The 21325-nt window shown below is 37.4% G+C and overlaps 1 protein-coding gene across 14 annotated transcripts in view; it reads right to left on the bottom strand.

The window, feature by feature from the left end:
• Positions 1–998: 998 nt before the first annotated feature.
• UBE2U (ubiquitin conjugating enzyme E2 U) overlaps positions 999–21325 on the bottom strand; it is a 59506-nt gene continuing 39179 nt past the window's right edge. For 10 of the 14 annotated variants that reach the window (XM_088791172.1, XM_088791171.1, XM_088791169.1 and 7 more), the window contains 2 exons: positions 14906–15000; positions 999–10379 (listed from right to left, as the gene is read on the bottom strand). In XM_088791172.1, coding sequence (XP_088647298.1) covers positions 10344–10379; positions 14906–15000 — 131 coding nt within the window. In that variant the 3' untranslated portion in view covers positions 999–10343. Of the gene's footprint in view, positions 10380–14905; positions 15001–15139; positions 18783–21325 lie in introns of those variants that run through there. The other 4 variants (XM_088791179.1, XM_088791176.1, XR_016018639.1 and 1 more) reach the window with 3 other exon arrangements.

Genomic DNA, 21325 nt, shown 5'->3' with positions numbered 1-21325 from the left:
GGAGTCCCCAGAGAGCTGATAGTGTACTTCCAGTTTGAAGGCCAGCAGGCTTACGACCCAGGAAGAGCTGATGTTTTAATTCAAGTCCAAAGGCAGGAAGAATTTTCGTACTCAAGGAAGGTCAGTAATTTTGTGCTACTCGGGCCTTCAACTGATTGGGTAAGGGCCCACCCACATCAGGGAGGGCAATTTGCTTTAAGTCAATCGGTTTAAACATTCATCTCATCTAAAAACACCCTCACAGAAACACCCAGAGTGTTTGACCCAAATATCTGGGCTCCCTGTGACCTAGCCAAGTTGACACATAGAATTAAACCTCACAATATATGACTGAGTGAATGAATGAATCAGTAAACAAAAGAATGAGCAAATGGTCCCAATGTTCTTCACTGGCCCCCAGCTAACTGACTACACAATGCTCTCTCCCCGTCCAAAGTCACTGCCGTTGGTCAGCAGTGGGAAAAGGAAGATCTGGACTCTTTGTCCCTGAAGAATAAAAATGGAAACGTTTGTTCTTCTGGTTGTTCTCTGCTATAACCGCCACATTCTCTTTCATTTGCAAACACATTGATTCCAACTCCAAAAAGGCGAGGCCAACACTCCACTCCCACCTCAACGCCAAGCTACTTCCAATCATATCTGGGAATGGTGCTCACAGCACCGGGTGGGCCACCTCCATTCTGCTACACTCCCTCTTATTAAGTAACAACAGAAAAGGCTAAATGAGTAACAAAAACGGATGGAGAGACCTGTGCACACCAATGAGAACATGTAGAATGATTTTGTCCCCACCATGAAAGCACCGTTACCTGACTTCTTATGGCCTTCTGTCCACATAGTTACATTACCAAGGAACTTTAAATCAACATTCAAATATTTATGGAGTGTCCACTATCTGTCAGGCACTGTTCAAGGCACACGCCATAAAGCAATGAAGAAAACAGACAAAAATCCACGTCTTTCTGCAATATAAAGGGAAATCAAATCTCCAGATCTGGTTATTCTGAGTTTTAAAAACATCAATTTATTTATAATATAACATGGAAGTGCTTACATTTTACCAAATAAACAAAGAACCTGCACTTCACATAAAAACTTGAGGCAAGTTGCTTCCACTTATTTAGCGTAGGCCTTTCCTTTCATACTTCACATGGCACAGTGAATATAGTAGTATAATTATCACAGTATCTCCTGCCCTATCCCTATTACCTAGTACAATGCCAGGCATTTGAATGAGCAAATAAAGACTTTTTTTTGTAGTAGTAGTAGTAGAGAGAGGTTTGTAGTGATTCATGTGCCTTTTCTGTAGTAGATGTAAAAGTGACCACAATTCTTCACTCCTCCCTGTGTTCATATCCTCTGTAACATGGATTCACAGCCCTTCCCATTAAGAGATGGAGCCAATTTGCCCTCCCCTAAAATCTGGGCTGAACTTGTGACCTGTGTTGGCTAACAGAATTTAGCGGAAATAATGGTGTGCCAGTTGTGAACTCAGGCCTCAAGAGACCTTGAACACTTCCATTCTCTCTGGAAGCCTGTCCAGCTGCCATGTAAACAAGCCTGTGCTAGTCAGCTAAAGGATGAAAGGCCAAAAAGAACAAAGACAAGCTATCCCAGTTGGAGCCCTTTAGATCAGACAGACCTCAACTAAGCTGGATGCTGACTGCAGAAACATGGATGCTGACTGCTGATACAGATGCGTGAGCCCCACTGCTACCAGAAGAACTGAGAAGATAAGCCCACCCCAAATTGCTGATATGAAGAATTGTGAGCTACATAAATGGCTGTTGGCTTGAGCCACAGAGTTTAAAGGTAGCTTGTTACGCAGCAAACGCTAACTGATACACCATTTGATCCCTTCCTTTTGTAACAAATCAATGACCATATACTTGCAGATGTTAGGATAGACACAATGCAGACACTATGTGTATGCAGAATTAGACAACCCTAGTCCATAGAAGTATTGATTATACTTATGACTTTAGAGAAAACTGAACTAACAGATTTTGACAAAATCATGAGCTGGTGTTTAGAGTGCAGAAATTCACATTTTTCCTTAAATTCACATTTCCAAATCTTTTACTTTAATAGATAGTATATCTTTATTTTTCATTTTTGGCCAGAGCCAGGTATCTTTTAAATGCTCTGTCCAAAACAAGATAGCATGTTCCTTGGGTTTACTTCTTTGTAAGTTAAGTTAAAGTTCACTTCCCTTTAGCTATCTAGAGTCTGAACATTTCTTAGATTTTCTTTGTTAAGGTTCTTTTTTAATTTTTGGCCATATTAATATTATGGCCAAAGTTAAAGATAAAAAAGAAGTCTTCCATTTTTCTTGTTCTCTCTTTGTACAAATCAGCTATTTTAATATGGGACAATGGCGCTGGTCTTATTTTATCACAAAGTCAATCAACTGAGGCCTCAAGACTGGAGGGACTGGATATCTGAGTCCCTGATTGCTCTTATTTATAGAGTGAAATCAGTTCTACAGCTCAGAGCTTTGCTGATGTGTCAAAGTATTGAATGTTGAATGCTACTCCCCTGAATGCTGAATCACTAAGTCCCCTGCTCTAAGACACGGTAGTTTACTGCTCTTAGATAATAATCTGAATTGCTCTTGATGACAAGTACTTTGTTCTCCCCAGGCCCTGTCTAGGTGTCTTGGGTTCTAGGCCTGCAGGTTATACTGGATGCTAACGTTAAGCCATCTTCTTTCTGGGGTTGCTCTGCGCCTGACCATCCCTGACTGCTGTTACCTGTCTCCTCATTTGCTATGGCCTAGTATGAGATGTCAATGGACTGTCTACATCATTGAAACCTACAAATTCTGAAATACAGAATGGGCCTCATCATTCCACAATCCCTTCATTCTAAGCTATTTTATAACTGAGAAGAAATTACTTCAAGGAGGACCCTGTATCGGGACCCTTTTTATATCTGCTGGTTTCATGGAAGATGTTAAACGCCTCTGTCCTAGGTCACCCAGGATATTTGGTCGCATAACCAAGCTAAAAATGCCTAGAATTTCTATTGTCTTCATTGCTTGTCTCTCATCTGCTTCAAAGTGAGCCAGACATTTTTGCAAATGCAAAAATATAAAATCTTAAAATATAAATTGATACATATATACATATATATGTGTGTATATATCTATCTATCTATCTATCTATCTATCTATCTATCTATCTATATATATATACACATAAACACACACATATATATATACATATGTATATATATAGTTACCCTTTCTTCCTTATTAATTAATGCATTTTAAACTGTGGTAAAGGATATTGTAAACTACCTAATGAATCAACAATGAATGAAAAATATATGGATAAATCATATTAATAAGAACCGGCTTTAAATTTGCTAGCAGTTTTATTTTCTAGCATTGAAGACATTGAGTCATCTTGAGATAACCTTTTGCCCTGGAACAGAGGTAGTAGCCAGCATTGCTCCTCTTTCCTTTTCTCCCCTTCTTTCTATCTTAAACACAGAGGTGATGTCTGGAGCTTTAGCAGCCATCTTGCAATCGTAAGACAAAAGGTGTGAAGACAAAGGCCAACACTGAAATGGCAGAGTGGAAATAGAGAAAAAGCTTTGTCTTTGGCAGCATCGTTGCACAACTAGCTGCACCAAGACCACCAACTTCCCACCTCAGGGTTCTTTGTTTTGTGAGAAAACCGAACCTCTACTTTGCTAATCATCTATTAGGTCTTCTGTTACTTGCAGCTGAATATGGGGAAATTTTTACTTTTAGTGGTCACACAATATAAGGAATCAGAGTTATAATTTCAACATTTTTTTTAAACTTTAAAGTAATGTTATCTTATTAATTAGCTTCACTGTTGACATAGACTTAGCTTTATTTTCGACATATTATGAATCAATTATTACACATACACTTCACCAGAACAATATCTTAATTACGTAGTTTGACTTCAAAATATATAGCAGCTTGTGAATACAACTATTAGATATGATTTTCCCCTCCACAGAAAACATTTTTCTCTTATCAGTAAAGCATCATTAACATGAGCTAGTTGTTGAGACTTGCAAAAAAGCCCCAGGAGTTCAGATTGGATGTCGTAATTCTACTTGTTGAAACAATTCAACTTGTAAATATAATTATCCTTGGTCCTTAGAGTGATCACTTTTCATTTGGATTCTAGTCTGGTCTCTAGAACTTAAAAATGAGATGAAGAGGCAGAAAGAGGATTTGGACATCGAGGCCATGGCAAAGAGTGTAAGACGGGTTGGTGGGGATGTAAAATACAGCAGAGAATGCAGTCAATAATGTTGCAACAACTATGTATAGTGCCAGGTGGGGACGGGACTAATCGGGGGGAATCACCGCATAAATCATATAAATGTTTCACCACTATGCTGTACACCTGAACCTAATATAAAATAATGTAGAATGTCAACTGTCACTGAAATAAATAAATAAATAAATAAACATAAGCAAAGCCAAGTGGATCGAAGTACAGACGCTGGCAACAGGCAGATCTGAGTTGGAAAAGAAAAAAAAAAAAGTCTGGGGTTCTTATTACAGGTAGTAGAAAAGCATGGGACACTTAAAATTAGCCTTCAGAGCAAGTAAGGGATATTGTTCAGAAAATGAGAGCCAGCTGTTCTACATCTTTTACGATGAAAACCCCAGAGCAAGCGGGCTTCTACTTTTGCATCTGGGAATCAGAGTAACCAAAAAGAACTGGAAGATAAATATCGAATATTCCTTCTGGAATTGAATATTTAAATAAGATTTGGATCTCACTCTCTGGAGATAATGGGTTAAATTTAATTCTGGGTCTCACAAAATAAAAATTAAAAAAAATTACATTCTGGGTCTCTTTATACGCTTTTGGTAATCAACAAAGAGAGATGCATGGAATAGGACCTCCCGTGATCACCTACTGCACGCAACGATGCTGGACACATTTACTGTTTAGGAATATCCATGGCCTAGAAGTGAGAAACAAGGAAGCAAAGGCTGTCTGGATGGAGGATGGGCACTGGGGCCTCCTTGCTCTCTGCCAGCCCCTAGAGAACGCCCTCCCTCCTTCAGGTAGGAGGTAAAGAGCTCTCAGTGAATGCACTGATGTGTGTACTAATTCTCATTCTCATCTCTGAGAGGGTAGTATCTGTGTGGTCCTGCCCGAAGGCAGTGGTGAGGACTGACTGACTTGTCCAGGTTGGTTCTATGATTTTATCACCGTGCATAATTTGTAAGCTCTGGGTTATTTTCCTCTTAGTAAGCCTTTCCAAGTACTGAGTAAACATCTGCCTGGGGATGGAAAGCAAACTAGCGCTGCTTTTATAAAATGTTCATGTGCCATGCAAGCCTTTAAAAGCATAACAAGACTTGGTAGCTGGCTTGGAGGGAAAATGTCAGTGTCCCTTGACTGGAGTGTGTAAAATAACGAACTAGCGCCATCTGGAGGGGAAGAGGAGTCTAAACACGACAACAATTTTCAAAAACCTGACTCTAAGGTTTTAGTGACATAAATCCAAACATTATGGGAAAATTTTTTAAATAGGATTTCCTGCTTCTTTTATCCACCATTCTTCTCTGGATGCACAGGGGCCTAGCACAAGCGGGCAGGACTCATGTTCACACAGGACCTCAACTTTAGACTTGACCTCTCTCCCCAAATTAAGCTTTGCACTCGGTCATAGGGTTTCATTACACAATGGCACTCCCATTACCAAATGACACCATTTGTCGTGCCATGTTAATTATATTTGAACTAAATCTTGGAATTATACTGCCTCTTAAGATGTCATCCACTGATAATTTCCATTGGAATCAACTGGGGTATTTAATAAAACTACAGATTTATGGGCTTCAGTTTAGGCCTTCTGAATATGAATTTCTTTCATACTTCATTAGAACAATTACTAGAAGAAAGTGAAGTTTGTTATTTTGTCAAACACACACACACACATATACATAAAAATGCTTATCATCGGTCAGGCACCATTCTGAGCACTTTTACAAATATTAATGTATTGATGCACTAGGTCTTCTCTACAGCCATAGGAACCTAAGTGCCATTATAACTCATCCTTGACTGATGAAGCAACCAAGATGCAAGAAGGTTAAGTATAATAACTGGCCCAAGGTCACATGGCAAAAAAGCATATGGCAGATCCATCCAGGCATTCTGGCTCTAGAATCTGAGCTCCTAACTACCATGCCACCTCACTTAGCTTAAACAGTAGGAAATGTTCTCAATAGGAATATTTTTTTTAAAAGGCACTTCTGTTTTGGCCTTCATATATTTTTAGCATTTTTTTTGTTTCCATTCTAAAAATAGAAAAAATAACTATAGTCAGGTAATGCAAACATTCTGATATGTTAGGTAATATTCTCCCTGCCTTGACTACAGTGAGGAGAAATAGCGAATAGTCATAGGAATTAACATACAGTGAATATTTGCTATGTTCAATGCTCTTTTATCTTACTTATTTGCATCTGTATTTATCTTATCTCATTATCTCATTTAACTTTTTTGACAAGTCTAGAGATAGGTACTATTGTAACAAATAGGTTAAAAGAAATAGAATAGAAAAAGATATACCATATTAACAGTAATCAAAAGAAAAGTGGAGTGGCTATAAGATTATCAGACAAAGTAGATTTTAAAGCAAAGAGGTCATTTCAAAATGATAAATGGGCCCACTCATCAAGAGGATACAATAATCCTAAATGTATACAAAGCTAATAACACAGCTTCAAAATATGTGAAGCAAAAACTGATAAAACTGATGGGAGAAATAGATTAATCCACAATAACAGTCATATTGTTCAATACACCTCTCTCAATCACTGATGAAACTGGCAGACAGAAAATCAGTGAAGATATAAAAACTTGAACAACACAATCAACTAACTTCACCTAATTGACAATTAAAGAATTATCACTCAACAGTAGCAGAATATACATGCTTTTCAAACGTTCATGGAACATTTGACAAGATAGATCATATTATGAGCCATTAAACAAGTGTCAATAAACTTAAAAGGATTTAAATCATACATAGCATGTTCTCTTTCCACATGGAACTACAGTAGAAATTAATAATACAAAGATCTCTGGAAAATCTCCTGATATTTGTAAAGTAAATAAAATACTTCTAATAATACATGGGTCGGGGTGGTTGGGTGGCTCAGTTGGTTAGAGTGTGAGCTCTGGGCAACAGAGTTGCCAGTTTGATTCCCACACGGGCCAGTGAGCTGCGCCCCAACGAGAATGAAGACAACGAGCTGCAGCTGAACTGCCACCGAGCTCCTGGGCACCTGGATGACTCAGTTGGTTGGAGCGAGTGCTCTCAACCACAAGGTTGCCGGTTCAACTCCAAAGCAAAGGATGGTGGGCAGTACCCCCTACAACTAAGATTGAACAATGACAACTAGACTTGGAGCTGAGCTGCGCCCTCCACAACTAAGATTGAAATGACAACAACTTGACTTGGATATGATGGGTCCTGGGAAAAACACACTGTTCCCCAATAAAGTCCTGTTCCCCTTCCCCAATTAAAATAATAATAATATTAATAATAATAATAATACATGGGTTGTAGAAGAATAAAAAAGTAATTAGAATTATTTTGAAATGAATGAAAGTGAAAACATAACACGTAAAAATTAGTGGGAAGATGAAAAACAGTACTTAGAGGGAAACATATAGTACTAAAATTCCTATATTAGAAAAGAACAAAGGTCTCAAATCAATGACCTCAGCTTCCGCCTTAAATTAATGGGAAAAAAGAGTAAATTAAACCCAAAGTAAGCAGAAGACAGGAAATAATAAATATTATAGTGGAAATCAGTAAAATAGAAAAGAGAAAACAATAGAGAACATAAATTAAACCAAAAGCTAGTTATTAGAGATTAATAAAATTGATAAACTGTTAGTCAGACTGATCAGGAAAAAAGAGAGAAGATATAGTGGCATAATTACAGATTTTACAGATATTAAAGGACAATAAGGAAATATTATGAATTATTTTATGCCAGAAATTAGTCCACTTTGATGAAATGGATAAATTACATGAATGATGCAAACTACCAAAAGTTCACTCAAGAAGAAATGCACAACCTAAATAGACATAAAGCCATTTAAAAAATTGAAATTGTAATTATGACACCTTCATAGGAACTAAAATCAGTTTCCCTAGAAACAAGGGAGAGATTTAATAAGTAGGTCCAAGGTCAGGCATATCTATCTATCTGTCTATCTATCTATCTATCTATCTATCTATCTATCTATCTATCTATCTATCTTATAGATATACGAGGTGTGATAAAAAAAATAGTGAATGCTGCTGTCGAGTGCCAATGGAAAGGTGATGTTATCGTGTTGCCCTGAAAATAAGACCTAGCCAGACAATCAGCTCTAATGTGCCTTTTGGAGCAAAAATTAATATAAGACCCAGTCACATTTTACTATAAGACCTGGTCTATAATATAACATAACATAATATAATAAATATAATATAATAAATATAATATAATATAATATAATATAATATAATATAATATAATATAATATATAATAAATATAATACTGGGTCTTATATTAATTTTTGCTCCAAAAGACGCATTAGAGCTGATGGTCCAGCTAGGTCTTATTTTCGGTGAAACACAGTAACTATTTTTTTAATTTGATAGAATTATGCGAGCTGAGTTTGTATCCAGGAATACTATGGTAAACTCTGAATATTATAAGGGCTTATTAGAGCATTTAAGAAATGATGTGCATAGAAAATGGCCTTAGAAATGGTCAAATGGTTTCATCCTCCATCATGACAATGCTCCGTGTCACACATCACTTCTGGTACAGCAATTTCTGTCAAATAAAAACAATACAGTGTGTCTTCATCCACCTTATTCACCAGATCTGGCACCATGTGATTTCTGGCTCTTCCCCAAAGTCAAAATGACCATGAAAGGTAAATGTTCTGAATCAATTCAGGACATTGAGGCAGCCACGACAGCGTGACTAAAGACAGTCGTCCAGAACTGCTTCAGAAAGTGGCAAGAACAATGGGATAAATGCGTTTGAAGGGAGGGGGAGTATTTTGAAGGGGATTAATGGCAATATGTCTTTTATTGTAATAAATTATTTTATTTAAACATTCACCATGTTTTTTATCACACCTCGTACATAGTCATATATATATGTGTGTGTGTATATGTATATATGTGTATATATATATTCATACCTATAGATATTTATGGTGTTTGTGGGGGAGAGCTTTGTATGTAGTTAAGTTTCAAAACAAGTCTCTCTGAAGACAAGGCAATAACCATTTTTTAAAAAAGAGAGAAGTGATCAATAATATCAAGTATAGCCTAGAGGTCCAGTAAGATAAGGCATCTGTTGAATTTTGGCAATATGGAAGACTTTGGTGGCCCTAGTGAATTTTAATTGAGTAGTATAAGCAGAAGATAGATTTTTATCGTGCAGTAGGTGCGAATGTAAAGTGAATTAAAGAAATGAAGAGAGCAAACGATAGACTACTATTAATAAATCTGACTGAGAAAATATGAATGACGTAGTGTTGAAGGAAATAGAAATGCTGGGTCATCACTGGGACGTATTTTAGAGCGACCCGAACATATTTGCATGTTGAGGCAACACAGCAAAAAGAGGGGGAGAAAATAAAGATATGAAAACATGAGGAGACGGTCGGTTAAGTCAAAAGAAAACAGAGCATATATTCTGGGAGAAAACAGAAGAGGAACACTGGTGGACAGGCAACATTTCATCCCTTGAATATGGAAGAAACAAGACACCAACCAAACAAGATGGATGTAGATAAACATATAAATCTCTCTATTTGGGTTAATGCCCCAATGCTGAAGCTCCTGAGTGATCCCCTCCTATGCCAGCTTCTCCTGACCTATGTCCTCCCCACAAAGACTTGCATCCCGTAGTCTAACAACTGTGGGTGCAATACTATTGATTGGAACACCACAGTGAACACCCCTATCATGGCTAACATAGGTTCAAACAAGGAAGTGGAGCTCAAAAAATGCAAAGCAACATATTCATTGATTCGTACCTATATTTCTAATGTGCACTTGCAGTGAGAGGCTGAGATCAACTTAAAAAAACGGAATCCAAGTTCTGAGAGCCGTCCAATGTTGCTACATGAAGCGGAGCTGTGGCTCAGGCTGTTTATTTTTCAAGTCCTGCAGCATTAGGCTTAATCGTCTAAAGTATCTGTATCAAGAGTGTTGGTCCAGGCGACCAGACCTTCCACTTCTTCTTCCCATGACTCATGTGCGTCGCCATCATCACCATCACTCTTCCCCACCTCCTCTGTTTCATTCATCTTCGTGACAATATCCGTTTCAATTTGTGAATCTGGAAAAAAAATTGAACCACAGTGGTAAACATGAAAAACAGAAGTTTAACAGACATGCCAGGAAACACAACAGAAAGAGAAGTGTCCCTGCATTTGTAGCATAATGCCTAAGATCATGTCAGTGAATGCAAGCAACCTTTCTAAACTTTCTAAATTTTACATGTTGCAATCGACTTTATTTGTTATGTATTATTCTTTCCACTGTGGTCAGTCATTTCATGCTCTGTTAGTCCATTCATTTAACACATATTTACTGAGTCCCTGCTAAGTGCCAGTAGATGTGTATGGGAAAAGGTGTCCGGGAATGCTTCAGTGGCACAAGGACAGAATCACTGTGTCTATGAAAATAGATGCGGACTTTGAAAGAGGAGGAGCAATTTTCTAAACAGAGAAGGGTAAAGCTGGGAGGGAGGAGCACTTTAGAGAGAGGACACAGCACATACTAAGGCACACAGGGCTTAGAGGACCTGACAAGTCTGGAGGTAATCAGAGTTGACACTTCAGTATTTATTTACACGGTGCCAGGTGCTGTGCTAAGTAATATACATTTATAATATCAGACTTAGACACAACCCTTGTGTCAGGCAGGTATTGTTACCCTTATTTTACAGATGAGGAAATCAAGACTGAGTGACCTGCAGTAACTTGTCCAAGGATATCCAGCTAATAAGAATTGATCCCAGACCCTTGGGATCCAAAATCACTATGCTATTGTGCATAGAGAATTAATTCGGTGAGCTGGCTGAGGCCAGATTAGGAAAGCCTCCCCTGTCATGTAAAGGAATTTCATCTTTCTTGTACAGGTCTTGTAAACAGGGAAATAAATTGATTACATTTTTTAAAGAAGAATATAGATATAGTATCTATATTTCTCAATATTTCCACTTAGCATGCGGAAGTTGCTTTCTAGGGATGAACCCTCGTTGCTGTTATTTATGTTCTGCTACCTCTACAACACCAGGTCATTCTTCTCACGTCTGCATAGTTGTCACCTGATTCATTGCCTAGTGTGGGTTCCAGGACAAATGCTGTTGGCCTCAAATGTTTATTTCCCCAATTGCTTATCAAATGAGCCTTGTAATATTCATTGTCTTCTAGTTATGCTGTAGACAGGGTTATAAGTGAATTGTTCTCTTGCTGTCTTTGGTTTACAGAAAGATTTGTAGAGAGATTTGAATTTCGACAGCTGCCATTATCCTATGAGAACCCTGAGGTCCCCAATGATTGAGTCTTTGTTTTTGTATTTTAATATTAACCTTTAGCTTTCCTTAACTTAAAAATTAATTCTGCCTTTTCCTTGAGAAAACTTTCGACTTTATTTTCTATACCCATATCCTTGATGGGCTGTCTCTCGTTCTTTTTAACCATATTTGGGCCTTTCTGAATTCACCTGCTTTTGAGTACAAGAAATACAGAGTCCAATTGAAACCAGTTTAAACAACAGGGAAATGTCTGTTGCACAGGAGACAGAAGTCAGAGGTAGACAGGATCAGATGATACAGTGACCCAACAATGCCATTAAGAACAAGTTCTTCCCACTGCTCTGCTAAGCCTTCTCTGCTGTTATCTTCATCTCAAGAGTCACAGCAAGAGATCCGTGGCCGTTCTAGTACTACTCACACCAGACATGGCAACATCCAGAGAAAAACACAGGTTTTTTTCTCCAGGGTCACATTTTTAAGAGGAGGAAAAAAACATCCTCTGAAGCCCCCAATATATTTCCTTTAAGGCAGGATTGTGTCACACCCTGCTCCCAGCTGCTGGCAAGGAAAATGGGATTTCATGATGGGTAATCAAAGTGTTGGAGTGGAATGAGTGCTGGGAAACAATCCCTTGGATCATTTGCCCTCGAGTTTCTGCTCTGTTTAAACAAAACAAAACAAAACAAAACAAAACATCCCAGGATGCATAAAAAGAAATCCTGGCTTGATTAGCAGGGCATAGAGCAAAACAAATATAGAAATGTTTCCTTATGACCATATATATATATTATTTGGAACTTCTTTCCTTCAGAAAACCTTAAATATTTTAAGTCTGTCTGAGAAATCTTGGATTTACTGGTTGAAATCAATAACAATAACTTTGTTACTATGTTAAAATAAGTTAGGAAAACACAAATTCTAATTGCCTCGTAGTATGTATGTCTTTCTTGGGATGGATCCTGGAAACTCTGCTTCTTATAATTTTTTTATCTTAAAATAATTTGTAAAGATATTAAAATTTGTTCTGATGGTTGGGCTCTGATAGTTGTCAAATGATGTATCTCCATTCACTTCTGTATCAGTCTGCATTGAGTTAGGAAAACAGAGCCACTATAAATAATACATAAATGGGGGTGGTTAATATAGGAAATAGAGCTTATACAGGTGTGGGAAGACCTGGGGGAGTGATGGTCTGGAAGGCTACAGCTGGACGAATGGAGAAACAGTCACTTCCTACTTGAGCCTGATATACTGAAATGAGTGGGAGAACCGAGAGTTCATGGGGAAGTTCAAAGAGCCACCCAAAGTGGGACAAAAATTATGAGTTCATGGAGATGTTGTGAAGTCATCATATCTGTAAAGTGAGACTTTGTGAAGAGGTGCATGAAATTGCTGTCTCTGAGGAAGCTGCCATGAATGATACACATGACTTCTCAAAAATAATGGCCTCGTCTTCCTTCCCATCTCCTAAATCTTAGGTGAATTCTTCTCATTGGCAAACTGTGACACACTAACCCTGTCTGCAAAAGAGGAGCACAGAGTTCATTCCTTTTCTGAGTCATACTTCCCTTTGCTGTCCTGTAATAGTCCACTGTTGCTCCATAACATACAACCACAAAATCTCAGTGACGTATAACAATAAGCATTTGTGTAGGACACACATCTGGAGGTCAGCTGGGGGTTGGCTTCTTAGAGCCGGGCATGGCTGCAAAGCTTGGCTGGGGAAGTTGGGCTCTGTGTCTCTCATCTTTCTCTATGACCAGAGGGCTAGTCCACGCAGGTCCTTGGGATGATGGCAGGAGTGAAAAAGAGCAAGCCAAACTGCACAAACCCTTCCTTAGCCCTGACCATATAACACCCATTAATCCATTGACCAAAACAAGATACATGGCAAAGCTCAAAGTCAAGGGTTAAGGAAGTACATTTTGCCCATCAGGGTGGAACAGGACAGGGAGTTAATATTTCTGAACAATAATCTAATTTACTACAGTGTCCTAGATACAGTCTTCTTCTCTTAGCAGCAAGGATTATCTACCCCATTCGCAAAGAGGACAAGGGTCAGCTCTGGAGAGCTGATCAGTTTCTGGACATTCCTTAAAATATTCTCTCTTCCAGCTCAACTTTCTTAAATATTTCTCACTCACCATGGGCTTATTCCGCTTTTTCCAAAATAAAAGCATGGCAACTCTACTTCATTCTATCCTTCAGTCACTCATCTGTTTGTGAGCATTTTATGGCTACTATATGCCAAGATCTGTGCTGTGGCAGACTGAGAGGTAAGCATCCCCTTCCCTCAGGAGGTCACTTTCTATTGAAGGAGACTGGCAGTAAAGAGATTGATATAGCAGAGCTCATATGGAGGACAAACTCTGAGGGGGCCCATCATGATCTCCATTCTAGTCTTCACATCTTTATGTAATCCGCTCCCTTTTAAGTGTGGGTGGGACCCGTGACTTAACTTCTCATCGACAAACTGTAACGAAGGTGATGGAATCTCACTCCCGTGACTACGTTACGTTATGTGTAATTCCATCTTGTTACCAGACTTGCTCTAAAGACTCTCATTGCTGGCTGGCTGAAGTAGGAGGCTATGTTGGGAAAGCCTACATGACAATGAACTGAAGGCAACCTCTAGGAGCTGAGGGAGGTCTCCAACATACAGCCAGCAAGAAGCCAGGCCCTCAGTTCTAAGGACAGAAGGACGTGAACTCTGTCAACAACTGTAGTGAGCTTGGAAGCAGATCCGTCCTCATTCGAGTCCCTAGATAAGAATGCGACCCAGCTGATAGCCTGATTGCATCCTTATTGGATCCCAAGCAGAGGATCCAGCTACGTCATGCCTAGACTCTGAGCATATACAAACTGTGAAATAATAAATATGTGTTGCTTTAAGCCATTAAGTGTGTGGTAACTTGTTACATAGCAATAGAAAACTAATAGAGCATGACATGGTATGATAAAAGCGCTATGACAGCCCACAGGGAAAGCTTCCTAGAAAGGGTAATCCCTGAGTTTATTAAGTGTTTTGCCTGCTTTTATACTTTGAGACTTAGCTTTACATTTTTAAATTGTATATTAACCTATTAAAGGGTAGTAAGCTTGAAAGTGTATGTGATTCAATTTTTTTTCAAAGTTCCAATACTTGCACAAGTAAATTACTTTTGTTTGTTATTTTGTTAGTCAGAAGAGTTAAAGCAACCTAAAAGGAGAATGTAAGATTAAGCCTCATTTATTTAAACTCATCTGAACAAAAATTTAAATTTTTTATCATGACTAGCATTTTAGTTCTAAAAACAAAGCAAAATAGGCTAAACTCAACTTACTTGGGGTTGGGCAGGGATGAAGTCTTCCGGTTTGATAACGGGCTTTGTAAGGCCTGTTATTTTCTCTGGCATGCCGAGCTTTGATGGCAGCATATCTAGAATAAGAAAAAGAAGAAATTATCTTATTAATTTCCCAAATTAATTTTGGGAAGTGTACATTACTTTTGAGTAAAATAAGGCAAACAAATAAAATGAAACCAATAAGCAGAGCAACGGGCTTTGAACAAGGTGCCATTCTGAGTGTTGACTAATGCAATGGTAAACTGAAATTATTCTAATTTGTATTTTCTAACAGAAGAGTAGTTAGAAAAGCAAAGAAATAACATTGTAAAAATAATAAAAACATCATTTGTTATATAGCGAGGTGTATTAGTTTCCTAGGGCCTCCATAACAAATTACTACAAACTTGGTGAGTTAAAATAACAGAAATTTATTCTCTCACAGTTCTGGAGGCTGAAGTCTGGAATCAGGTGCCAGCTGGGGCTATGCTCCCTCTGCAGGCTCTTGGGAAGAAGCCTTCCTTGCCTCTTCCTAACTTCTGCTGGCTTCCAGCAATCCTTGGCATTTTTTGGAGTGTAGCTCCGTCACTCCAATCTCTGCCTCCCTTGTCCTATGGCCATTGTACCTGTGTGTAATCTGTGTCCTCTCCTCTTCTTATAAGGACACCAATCATTGAATTCAAAGCCTACTTTACTCCAAGATATTAGCTTCACACTAACTAATTATATCTGCAAACACCGTATTTCAAAATAATGTCATGTTCTGAGGTCTGAGTGGACATAAATTTTGGGGGAACACTATTCAACCCACTACACTAGAGGAACAATTCTATCAAAAAAAAAAAAAAAAAAATTCATGACCTATCCTGGGGGAAAAACCACCTTGTAAGAGACATGTATGTACCCAAGTCCATCTATCACAAAATGTCCTTACAGAAGGAGTTTATTATATGGAAATGAAAATGTACATAAAAATTTCTTTGGGGGTGACTAAATTTTGGAGTATGACAAGAGAATTTTTGGTGAAAAAAAGTTTCTTGAGGAAAATCAAGTGCATAAAAATGCTTCTGTCTCACAAGTGTACTTCTCATACACACTACTACTGGAAAGTTCATTCATTTGAAAAATAGTCATTGAGCACGTACCTTGTTCCAGGCACTATTCTAGGAGCTAATGATACAAGAACAGACAGACAAGGCTCCTGACCCAATGGAGAGGAGACAAAAATGAAAATCAAGATAAACACAAATCAGCAGTGATGTGTGCTATGATGAAGATAAAACCTCCAATAAAATGTTGCATGGAAATGCTGAGAGCAGATGACCTTGCCTTGTTCCTGATATTAGGAGCAAAACACTCAGTCTTGTACTACTATGTATGTTGGCTGTAGTTTTTTCATAGATGTGCTTTATCAGGTTGAAAAAATTCTTTCCTATTCTGAATTTACTTTTTTTTTTTTTTAAATCAGGAATTGGGGAGAAGTTTTCTTCACCTATTGAGATGATCATGTGGTTCTTCTTTCTTATTCTATTTTACATGTTTGAACTTTTCAAAGGTTAAACCAAGGTTACACCTTTGGTATAAACTCCACTTGGTCATGTATAATTATAATTATTTATTATAATTAATTGTGATTAAGTGGGTATATACTAGGAATGTAACCTTGATTTAACATTTAAAAAAATCAATGTTTAAACAATGTCATGTATATATTTGGATTCAATTTGCTAAAATTTTTGTTTCTATACATATGAAATGTATTGATCTGTAATTGTTTTTTCTTTCCCCCTTATACTGCTTTTGATTTTGTTATTGAGGTAATGCTGACTTCATACCATGTATTGGGAAGTGTTTCCTTCTCTTCTGTTTTCTAAAAGAGTTTGTGTATATTGGTATTATGTTTTTCTTGAAGGTCTGGAAAAAATTCTCCAGTGAAACCATCTGGGCTTGGAGTTGTCTTTGTGTGAAGGCTTTTTAGCTATCAATTCAATTTCTTGTAAGATATAGGATTATTCACGTTACCATTTCTTTTCAAATGAGCCTTGGTAGATATTGTCTTACAAGAAATTTGTTCATTTTATCTATGTGATTGAATTTATTGGTCTGAAAAAGTCTTTATTTTACTTTCATCTTAGAGAGAGATTTTTACTGGGTATAAAAATCTAGGTTAACAATTTCTTTCTTTCAAGCACTTTAAAACTATCATCCATTATCTTTTGGCTTACAAGATTTCTGACATGAAGTTATTGGTTATTCTTATCTTTGTTACTCTACATGCAATGTGTGTGTGTGTGTGCTTGTGTGCATATGTGTGTGTGTGCTTTCTTTTTATCCTTTGTTGCTTTGAAGATTTTTCTCTTTATCACTCACTTTCAGCAATTTTATTATGACACATCATGATGTGCCGTGGTATAGTTTCTTCATATTTCTGTTTCTTGGGATTCATTGAACTTCTTGGTCTCTGAGTTGTATTACATTTTTCAAATTTGGAAAATATTCAGCCATAATTATGTCTTCACATTTTTTTTCTGTCATTTTTTTCTGGGACAACAATTACATGTAACTTACACCAATCGATATTGTCACATAGCTCACTGAGGCTTTTTTCCCCAGTCTTTTTCCTCTGTATGTTTATTTTCAAGAGTTTATATTGCTACATTTTCAAGTTCATGTGTTATTTCCTCTACAGTGGCTAATTTGCTGTTCTTTCCATATAGTGTACATTTAAAACATTTTAAAAATTTATTTTGTCTCCAGATATTCTATTGGTCTTTTGTGTATCTTCCATTTCTCTTCATCTTCCATTTCTCTTCATCATATTCAGATCCTTGAACATATTTATAAGATGTATAAGAACTACTTCAAGATCTACTAGTTCCTTCATCTCTATCATTTATTAATCTATACTGGTATATATATATATTTTTTTGATTATAGATTATATTTTCCTGACTATCTGTATGACTTGTCATTTTGGATGGGATGCTGGACAATGAAAGTTTTATTTTGTTGGATGCTGAATTTCATTATATTCCTTTAAACACAATTGCCCATTGTTCCTGTTCTTGTCTACTGAACAAGATGCAGATCAGTATGTTGCAAATCAGTTTGGCATCATCAAAGCTGGTGTTTCACCTTTCTTACGGGTCTAGAACAGCTTTTATTTGAGGACTAATACAGCCCCATGACTAACGCTTGACCCTTCTGAAGTTTCTATTTAATATCGCTTGAATTATGAAGTCTAGCCAGCATAACTGGCAGGAACCCCACTGTTTCTAGCCCTCCACAAGCCTTGTATGAGTTAAAAAAAAATCATTAGAATCTTATTTTTCCTCCGGAGAAATATGACTTCAGAAAAAGAACATAGCGTGGTTTATATCTTTTCTCTTCCACTGATAAATCTCTGTTGTTGTTGTTTTTTTTTAAAGAAAACTATATAAGTTGATATTTCCTTTTTCATTCAACCATTTGCCTTTATAACTGGAAGTATAAATTGTAAAAACAAAAATGTTTAGTGTCACCAAAGACATGCAAATTAAATGACTACAAATGAAGATGCCATAATTAAGTTAAAAACAAAATCCCTAATGCTTATTCATTTTAAATTCTCAGTAATTCTGATAGCACTGTAAATTGCTACATGTTCTTGAAAAGTCGCTTTATGTACATAAGGATGATAAAACTTATTGTATCCCTACATCTAGTAACCTGACATTTTGTAACATATTCTAAGGGAATTCCTTGGCTTCCTTCTGGTTTCTCCTTTCAGGTAGAACACAATCTAAAATGTCTCTGGGGAACCAGGACCATCCGCACTCTCACTCTGCTCAGACCTAGACCTGTGGCCAGGGTGGGGGGACAGGGAGTGGGGTAGGCTCTTGAAGGGGAGGGCAAGGGGGAGAGAAGGAGAGAAAGAGACAGAGAGACCCCTCAACAGAGTGTTTATAAAATGAAGATGATTTCTTATTTTTCAAAGGAGCAATTTTCTTAGGAAAAAAAAGCCCAATATGTGTTTTTGACTTGTATTAAAACTCCTCTCTTTGAAGAGAGAAGCAGTCTTAAATCATGGTGTTTATAATATAGAAGGCTCCCCTAGATTCTGTGCTACAACCAGAAATTCATGGTAAAGTTTCCGGGCTACATTCTGAGCGAGAAAATGATGAAATGAATTCTATTCATAAGAGGGGAACAATAAAGAATATGGAGTTCATAAAAAAAGAACTGTGTGTGTGTGTTTCTATGATTTACAATAATATATATCTGGTCTCTGTCCCTCTTTCTGGCACAGAACTCCCAAACCCTTTGGAGTTTCCTAAGTGATGAGAGGAACTTGTTATGAGGTTAATGAGGTGACTTTTGGACCCCACCCAAAGGTGGGGGCTGGTTACCAGTAGGAACCAATCATGTGGTTAGAGAACTGGAACTTTCAGTCTCACCCCTGACTTCTGGGAAGGGGAGGTGGGAGAGGCTTGAGGTTGAATAAATCACCAAGGTCCAATGACTTTGTCATGGCTACGTAAGGAAGTCTCTATAAAAAACCCAAATAAAGACAGCTTATCGGTTCTTATTTTCAGAGCGTTTCCATGTTAGGGAACCATAATGTGTCCATGTGCCATCACACTGTGCTGAGCCCCAAGCTCCACGAGAACAGAAGCTCCTTCATTCGGGACCTCATCTTATATACCTCTTCATTTGACTGTTGATTCACACCCTTTCATATCCTTTGGAATACATCCGTAATCTAGTGAAGAAATGGGTTTTCTTAAGTTCTGTGAGCCATTCTAACAAATTAATTGAACCTGAGGAGGGGGTCCTGGGAACCTCTACTTTATAGCCAGTCAGTCAGAAGTACAGGTAACATCAACCTGGGCTTGTGCCTTGTGTCCAAAGTAGAGGGCAGTCTTGTGGGGACTGTGGAATTTGATTCTATAACTGGGTAGATAGTGCTTGAGTTGACTTTTCGGACACCCTGCTGGCATCCGAGAATTGCTTGTGTGAGGAAACCATACACATGTTGGAACTGGGTAAGATAACTTCTTTTCAGTTTGTGTATTCTGAAAAAGAGAAAACTTAAGGGGAACGGGGAGAAAGATATGATAGCTATTTTCTGAGACTTAAAGGGCATTCCACAAAACAGAAGATCCTCATTTGTGTTGCGGTACTTTCTTTTCTGTCATAACAGTACCCCTTGAATCATGCCTTCTACCCATGTTCAAAGCCATCCCTGAGTCTTCAGCATCTGAGCTGCTGCTTGTTCTAATAGAAAAATGCATGGGTTGTAGCATCTTGAAGGCCTGGATCTGAATTTCAGCTCTGTCACTTACTGAGTGTGTAACTTTAGGGAAACAAATGAAACTTTTTCTGTACACCTTTTCAAAATGAAGATGATTTCTTATTTTTTGGAAGTTTTTGCAGACAAATGTAAAAGCACATAGTAGGTATTCAATAAAAATCTGTAAAATGAATGAAAGAAATCTGGAATTGTTGAATATCATAAGATGTTAGAGTTAAGCTAAAAATAAGGAAAAATACAGATTTTTTTTAAATGCTCCTAGAAGTCCGGAGCTCCCTATCTCTAAAAACATCCAAGTAGAGACTAAGTAGTTGCTTGGCAGAAATTATTATTATTTTTTTAAATTAAATTTATTGGGGTGACAATTGTTAGTACAATTACATAGATTTCAGGTGTACAATTCTGTATTACATCATCTATAAATCCCATTGTGTGGTCATCACCCAGAGGGAGGTGGGGGGTGGGGGGTGGGGGGTGAAGGTAAGGGGGATCAAATATATGGTGATGGAAGGAGAACTAACTCTGAGAAATTATTTTTTAAAGGAGATTTTTCGCTTTGTCAGTATTTTTTTTTCCGTGTCTATATTCTTAAAAGGGACATTTCCAATGTTTATTCTAATGCTAATTCTCTCTTTAACCACAAGATGGCATTCAAGGTTTAATCTTTGGGGAATAAAAAAAACTAGCATTCCTCCTTAAAAATGCATTAAATATATAATTATATAAACCTATAAAAAACAACGTTCAAGTTCAATAACTCTGAAAGGATAGCCCAAACATACATTAAATTAGTGTATGCAGCAGAAATGTTTTCTATATAACTGAAGAAAAAGGACTCAAAGATAGTTATGCTACAGGAGGATCACATATTTTTGTGAGTTAAAATACTTACAGAATCAGACACTACAGGAAAAACCACAAATCTTTTCCACAGAAGGTAGACTTGATTGGTACTTATAAATGGGTAGGCAATATTTTTACACTTGCCTGAAATTTTAAGCTTTTACATGAGTACCTACTAATAGGAATATAGTAAATAATTTAGTTTTAATGTTCGAATACAATATATGTTTAGCAGTAACTTCAGGCAAGTTGGTTCACCTCTTTGTGCCTCATGCTTTCCTGAT

This window comes from Rhinolophus sinicus, chromosome 14 (assembly GCF_057876585.1).
Source record: "Rhinolophus sinicus isolate RSI-liver-muscle chromosome 14, RSI-T2T, whole genome shotgun sequence".
Taxonomy (NCBI): domain Eukaryota; kingdom Metazoa; phylum Chordata; class Mammalia; order Chiroptera; family Rhinolophidae; genus Rhinolophus; species Rhinolophus sinicus.
The sequence above is the reverse complement of the archived record's forward strand: the minus strand, read 5'-3'. Positions and strand labels throughout refer to the sequence as shown.